The 7462-nt window shown below is 39.7% G+C and overlaps 1 protein-coding gene across 2 annotated transcripts; it reads left to right on the top strand.

Annotated features, from left to right (window-relative positions):
• Positions 1-3450: 3450 nt before the first annotated feature.
• On the top strand, positions 3451-7068 carry LOC146559396 (uncharacterized). Of its 2 annotated transcripts, none has more exons than XM_085245317.1 (8): positions 3451-3637; positions 4389-5043; positions 5155-5215; positions 5317-5397; positions 5481-6431; positions 6543-6599; positions 6710-6838; positions 6922-7068. In XM_085245317.1, exons 1-2 carry the CDS (start codon positions 3562-3564, stop codon positions 4997-4999), a joined length of 687 nt encoding a protein of 228 aa, XP_085101443.1. In that variant the 5' UTR covers positions 3451-3561; the 3' UTR covers positions 5000-5043; positions 5155-5215; positions 5317-5397; positions 5481-6431; positions 6543-6599; positions 6710-6838; positions 6922-7068. The 2 variants fall into 2 exon arrangements, with proteins under 2 accessions (XP_085101443.1, XP_085101444.1); XM_085245318.1 differs by lacking the exon at positions 3451-3637 and adding an exon at positions 3955-4075.
• The last annotated feature ends 394 nt before the right edge of the window (positions 7069-7462 follow it).

The following is a 7462-nucleotide window of genomic DNA, read 5'->3' as shown; positions in this document are numbered from 1 at the left end:
TCTCTCTTGGAAATGAGATTTTTAATCTCAATGAGATTTTTTTTACCTGGATAAATAAAGGATTAATAAAAAAAGAGTGTCCGTCTTTCTCTCCATCTTCAAGCTGGCCAAACGTCATGACTTTATATCAGTAAATGGTTTTAACTAATTAAGAAAATGTTATGTGGAGTTTCCCTTATTTTTTCCAAAAAGTTAGATCATAAAGAGGTTTATAATTACTTAACACTCACTAACTTGCGCTGACATAAAATCTTATATCACTTTAAAGGTTTGTTTAAAAAAAAGAGAGGCAAAAATGATGTTTTCCTCGTTATACTGATATTTGTCATTATACCATCCATAGATCATAAAAGTCAAGAGCATATTTACAAAAACAAACATATTCCTTTTCTGTCACTTTTTACGGTTTTAAACTAAAATAGCTGTAAAATAGTTTTGGTTGTCCAGTGATGTTTCTTCTGTCTCCTCTCCTCGTCCAATCCATAAAGTAGAGTCCAACTGCTCCCTGGACCCTCTGCAGTACCTCAACACTGATCAAACCCAGGCCACGGTAAGTAGAGTGCTGATGTGTCTGCTGCGTGTTGTTGTTACTTGTTACTGATGAATAAATATGAATGTGTTTGTGGTGTGCAGGTCAAGCTGGCTGCAGGACACAAGTTTGACAGAGATGTTGAACTGCTGATTTATTACAAAGACGCCCACCAGCCCACTGCTGTGGTGGAGGCAGGACAGGCCTCTGCTCCTGTTGAAGAGTTTACCAATGGGCTGCTATTCAAACATTTTACAGTTTGGGGTCTCGTTGTGAACACATCTTCCCGTGAGTTGTATTCATGTGATCTCAGTGACTTAAAGTGATATCACTGTAAAACACCATGTTGCCTTTGGATGATTCTGCAAAACTCCAGGTTATGTTTGATTTACTTGCTAAAACAGATTACTGAAAGCATACTTGTATACCTGCCAAAGAGTTGAGCTTTTGCTTGTGTAGGTGAAAAAACTCTCCTCTCTTGCTGTTTGTCTTTACTGATGGAGAGGTGGGGAGCACCAAAGAAGTGATTGAGAATTCAGGTTCTCTGCGTACCAAACCTGTGTGTCTTAAAAACAGCTGTTGTATTGCAGGTGTTTCTCTTTTGGGATTGGGGAAGGGGCCAGCTCTGCTCTCATCAATGGGATGGCCAAGGAGGAGGTCACGCTCAGTTCATCACAGGGACTGACAGGATGCAACCAAAAGTAAGACAATGAGTCATAACAATTATCATGAAAAGGCAAGATGATATTAGTATTTGAACAGAAGACATAAATTCCAAAAACATAAATGTATATTTTTTCAGGGTTTTTCATTATTTTTCAGGTGATGCAGTCGCTGCAGTTTGCTCTGCAGCTGACTGTGGTCGACATCTCAGTCATATTGGATTTACCAAAGGAAGTGTCTGTCACTGTCCTCTCTCCACTAATCACAACACTTTTCCAGGGTCAGAGGTCACTGATTTATGCCCAGCTCACCAGGACAGGTAGGAGCAGCCTCTCATGTTGTTGGCAAACTAGATCAATCTGCTGGAACATCTGATTTTAGGACAATCACTTGCTTTTCCAAAGGACACTGACAACCAGACGTTAGATGCCACAGCCCTGGCCCACGGTACACCCCCCCCATGCATGCGGTGGGCCTTCTGTAGAAAGAGAGCAGCTTAATGAAGGTGACAAGGTGAAAATAGGGTGATTGATGTGCCGGTGCTGTGAGGGCATGTATAACACCACCTACCCAAGTGTTGAATATAAGGAGGCTTTGAAGAATCTACAATAATTGTGTGTTGTTTGTACATGAATCACAATGTGTTACTTCAGAGGAGTGATGTTTTCAGGGTTTTTTTTTCTGCGCTGCAGAAAATTGAAAAACTACTGTGAACTTGGTGGATCTGTCCAGATCTTTGACTGGAAACTATTTCTATGAATGAGTGGTTCAAAAATGTGTAAGTGAAAAGCTGCCATATTTCAGGTCCCAAAGTCAAACGAACACTGAGGGATCACTGAGAGCTAAAAACGGTCTAACTTCTTTCATCTTTAATAAAATGATCAGCGTTGCTCTTTTACCGGGTTTAACAATTAAGTTTAACATCCAGGCATCCAAGAAAACAGAGTTTATTCAATTTAACTGAGTTAGAGGTTTGCAGTAAGTTAGCTCGCTAGTTTCCACCTAAACATGATCATCATAAGCAGTGTTACCAATTCATACACTGGTTTATCATCTAGACTTTTTGTCTCATGCAGCACCATGATCAGGTCCAGTTTTTATTTCATCTTTGATTTTTCAGCTGCTGTGCCTGAGCAGCCTCCCAGAGACCCTTTGTTGCAGTTAGTCTTCCTCCAGAAGCCATCTGGCTGCTTGATCCAGCTCTGGCTGCTGCACCGGGAAAGAGCAGTGAGGAGGTGGATTGATAAATGAAATTCATAACAAAAATTCATAATGGACTTTTTCCATTTAGGAATAATAAAAATCAGCTTTCTTTTTAATTGCTATTAACTGACAGTCAGATAACCAACTTTTAAAAACATATTCATAAACACTTTGCAATCAACAAAATTTACACAGAGGTTATAGATGAAATAAAAAGTATCACGTGTTTTCGTGTTTATAACTCTGTTATTGTACATATTCTGTGTTATACATCATAATCATTCCAGTCTCTCTCTTTTTTTTTTACTGTTTTAATCTTTATAAAACTCTTATTTATTTATTTATTTTTATGATTTCTGCTGCCCTATTGGTCTGGTCTCTCTTGAAAATCTGAAAACGTGATATTCATAATAAAAGGATTTAAAAGTTTACTGCCAAAAATTATTAAACTTCATAACAGAAATGTGCTAACTGGCTTGAAATAGATTGAAACTGTTATGAGATTGCTTCAGGGAGCAGACATGACACCGTCTTTTAGGTTTCGCCATCACTTTGTATTATGCGCACAACACCACCCTCCTCTGGCTTCCACGTGAACTGCACCTTAAACATCAACTGTTTACAAATGTCATGACACAAACAAACGTTTCAATACCGTAAATCACTTTTTGGACTGCGATCACTTTTTGGCACAACATCGGCTCTGATAACATTTAAAGCGCATTGAAAAACGATTCTTTAATGCTAAAAATCCATTATCAATTGTAATTATTTATTTATTAATTTAAATTTCAGATATCGATCTTCATTTTTGTAAACTGGTGAATTAATGATTTTTTTAAAGAATTAAAACGACAAAGTTTGGCAACATATTTTTTATAAAGGATGAATAAAAGAGTAAAATAAAATGAGAAATATATATATTTTTGAAAAAGCTATGATAATTAGACGAACTTTATTTTAAATAAATAAAATTGATTTTCGGTGGCACTGGGAGTCATGGTGATGATGACGTGTTTGAGTGCAGGTATAAAAGCAGGAGGCAAAATTGGAATTCGGGTTTCACGTTTGAGCGCAAACAGGAGCTTTTTCCCACTAGTGCTGTGAAAACTCGGATTTTTCAAACTACAGCCAACGTTTGAAAATCTTCAAGAAGGATTTGCAAAATGACTTCTACAAACTTCAGTCGCGAGATGCACCTGTTCTCCCTTTTCATTGACGAGGTGTTAGATCAACGCTATGGTGAGTACAGCAGGCTAATATGTCAGAGTGCTAGCAAACAAATACAACTTAGATTTTTGTCTTTTATTGTTTGGAAGTAGGACTTCATGAGTGTTAACGTTTAGGATGAGATGTTTCATACTTGAGTAACATCAATTTTAACATGTGCCAGTACACTATAAAGATGGCGCCATGTTTTTTTTTAAATCGCTGGAAAAAAAAACAATTGAATGCACGCGCCCTGGAAACGACGTAAGGCATTGGAGGACGCTGACGTCAGCGCGCGGCCGTTTTTGCATGTAGAGGGTTTGAGTTGACATGTTTGGGCTGCTGGCGCTGAGTTATACGTGAAAGTTTCATAAATTGTGAATTTTATAAAGCTGGAGAATGGAGTTTTAAAAGTTCACAGAGTCGCTGGATGAGTTTGAGATTGAAACAGTGTGTGCCTGCAATAAGGAGGTGGGAGGTTTCTCACCTAAATGTAGCTGCTTTATTCTCAAAATATCGATGCTCAACTAATATGAAGATATTACTCCTTAATGTGAATGCGTATTAAAACCTCAGTGAAAGTCCATGCAGCCTTACACTGCATGAAAACTTTTACCAAAAAAGGTGAAGGCTTTCATAAACAATGAGTTCTGCTGGGAGCTTCTTACTGTTTGTGTGTGGAAGAGCTTATGATGATGTAAAGCCATGTCTGGACAATTTAAATTCAGGCTTTAGTTTGTGTGATCACATGATTAACGTACACGCATGCTTTGCTTTCTCGTAGCTGAGCTGGTGAGTCCAATCACTGCTCCTCAGATGGTCGTCATTAACTTGAGGAACCGTGAACTGAGCAGCAGCCAACTGGACTCCATGTCCCACCTGGTCCTCACTCTTTACCATAACCTGGTGACGGGGTCCAAGGACTTTCCTTACATACCTTTTAAAGGATTGTTCCATCGGGACCAGGTGACGACACCATTTGTCCATGTGAGGCAGAGCCAGAGAGAGAACACCACTCCTTCTCCTCCTACGGACTCACCAGCTGGCATGATGCTGCCGCCTGCGGGCTCCAGCTCTCATCCACGCTTCCTGACTCCAGTTCTTCCAGAGAAAGCGGATCTTGCTGTGCTGAAGGCAGATCGGAGGAACCGTGTCGGCACCTTGACTGTCGACGGCCTCCTCGTCACCAGAGTCATCTCCACTGTTTACCGAACAGAGGACACTGAGATGACGAACCGCTGGAGAATAACAGACTACAGCGCGGACGGCAGAGTTCTCACTTCGGTGCTCTGCCGTTTTCTAAATATGTCGGCAAAGCGTGCTAAGAGGAAGGCTCCGGAGGAAGAGAGCAGCATCCGGAGCCCGAGTCCAGCAAGGAAGCGCTTGAGATTATAATATACAGTGAAGCATGTCGAACGTCAGCAAGCCTGAACAAAGTGGTAAGTAGTAAATAGTGCTTAAGGTTGTTTCTAAAATAATGTCCTAAAATATTTGAAAATCGTCGAGGTTTTAACTTTTATTCTTTCTTTTCTGCCTCTTGTTTCTAAAAGTCAGGAAAAAGAGTCACGCTGCGAAGAAACTCCACACAGAAGATTTTCCCTCAGTAAAATGGTAAATATATTCATCTTGTTATGACGTTTGCTCACAATAACCAGGAGTGTTCCCGTGTTTCTGAAGTGATTTACTCTCATTTGGTGTTATTTCATCCAAAGACAACTGAGGGTCTTCAGAGCAGCGTGAACGGCCGTCACCTGAGAGCAAGACAGTCCTGGCGCCTTTGTGGTTCCCTCCAGGTACTCCAGCTTCATCCCACAGTCCAGAGAGATGCAGTTAGGTTGAATGTGAGTGTGAATAGTTGTCTGTTTCTCTGTGTTAGACTGACCTGTCCAGGTTGTACTCCTGCCTCTGGCCCCATAACAGCTGGGATGGCTCCAATCTTGAATTGGATAAGCTGAAGAAATGGATGGAAGGATGATCCAAAGAGAAACATTAAAGGCCCTCTCACAAAAAAAAGATAAGAACTCATTTTACACATTTAAAGTACAAAGTACACATATATTTACCATTTTACTGAGGGAACATCTTCTGTGTGGAGTTTCTTCTCATCTTGGCTCTTTTTCCTGACATTTAGAAACAAGAGGCAGAAAAGAAAGAATAAAAGTTAAAACCTCAACAATTTTTTAATGTTTGGGATATTTTAGAAACAACCGTAAACACTATTTACTACTTACCACTTTGTTCATTCTTGCTGACGTTCACTCTCCTCATCTTCTCTCTAAAGGAAGATGCAAACGCTCTCATTGTGAAAGATAAGTATACATCCATCTAACCTGCGACTCTGTCACAACTCTGATCAGCAATTCTTTCAGGTTTGTCTGTTTTGATGATGCTATTAATTGTTATTATCCTTTATCCAGGTAACTTTCAGAGAGGAGCGGAGGGAGGAGCGAAGCCAGCGTGCTCTGTAAACTCTCATTAAAAAAAAGATAAGTACATATTGATTTTATATTATTATGACAGCTCCTCCTCAGTGAACACTTCCTCTAGTTGCTGAAATCATTTACTAATTTTTTTCTTCCCATTTGTCTTTTGTTTTTCAGAGAAAACAGAGAGGAGACAAGGTGACATTAAGACCTAAGACAGGACGGATTGAACCCTTTCTCGTAAAAAGATAAGTATTCACTCTGCTTTTAATCAGAATATTGATAAATATCTAAAATTCTGCTCACCTGGTTGATAAAGTTACTAAAACGATTCCCTCTTTACTGTCATTTGTCCTTTAGAGAGAAGATGAGGAGAGTGAACGTCAGCAAGACTGAACAAAGTGGTAAGTAGTAAATAGTGTTTACGGTTGTTTCTAAAATATCCCAAACATTAAAAAATCGTTGAGGTTTTAACTTTTATTCTTTCTTTTCTGCCTCTTGTTTCTAAATGTCAGGAAAAAGAGCCAAGATGAGAAGAAACTCCACACAGAAGATGTTCCCTCAGTAAAATGGTAAATATATTCATCTTGTTATGACGTTTGCTCACAATAACCAGGAGTGTTCCTGTTGTTCTGAAGTGATTCACTCTCATTTGGTGTTATTTGGTGTTTGTCTTTGAAAGGAGAAGAGCAGCAACGACACTGGGAGACAAACAACAGGATGATCCAAAGACAACTGAGGGTCTTCAGAGCAGCGTGAACGGCCGTCACCTGAGAGAAGACAGTCCTGGCGCCTTTGTGGTTCCCTCCAGGTACTCCAGCTTCATCCCACAGTCCAGAGAGATGCAGTTAGGTTGAATGTGAGTGTGAATAGTTGTCTGTTTCTCTGTGTTAGACTGACCTGTCCAGGTTGTACTCCTGCCTCTGGCCCCATAACAGCTGGGATGGCTCCAATCTGAAGAAATGGATGGAAGGATGATCCAAAGAGAAACATCAAAGGCCCTCTCACCAGATTTCATTTATTAAATTTGTCTTTACTGAACGATTTCTGGTGTGTATTTGCATTGATACTCAGACAACAGCTCCTCTTTCTGTTTGTGCTGGAAGATTCAGGCAAACACATATTACATATATAGATTGTTATGATATGACTCAGTTTCACATTTAGTGCTATATGAGAATGATAAGGTCCAGTTTAATAGTATTGCTAGTGTCTAATGAAATGAACACGTGATTTTCTTTTTTTTCTTTTCTTGCCTGTCCCGTTTGGCTCTTTTGCCATCAGAATTATTGTCTAAAGGCAAAGAAAGATGCCCAACGGATTTACTTTACCAAATTGACCATCCCAGCCTTGCCGTAATGGTCCATTTGATTCACCTTTTATTGTTTATTTTATTTTCACTTGCTGAATACGGGACAGACTTGACTGGGGGAAA

This window comes from Mchenga conophoros, linkage group LG14 (genome assembly GCF_057382185.1).
Source record: "Mchenga conophoros isolate Kocher_MC1m ecotype Shallow Benthic linkage group LG14, M_conophoros_male_GT1.1, whole genome shotgun sequence".
Taxonomy (NCBI): Eukaryota; Metazoa; Chordata; class Actinopteri; order Cichliformes; family Cichlidae; genus Mchenga; species Mchenga conophoros.
This window is presented reverse-complemented; position numbering and strand designations above follow the sequence as displayed.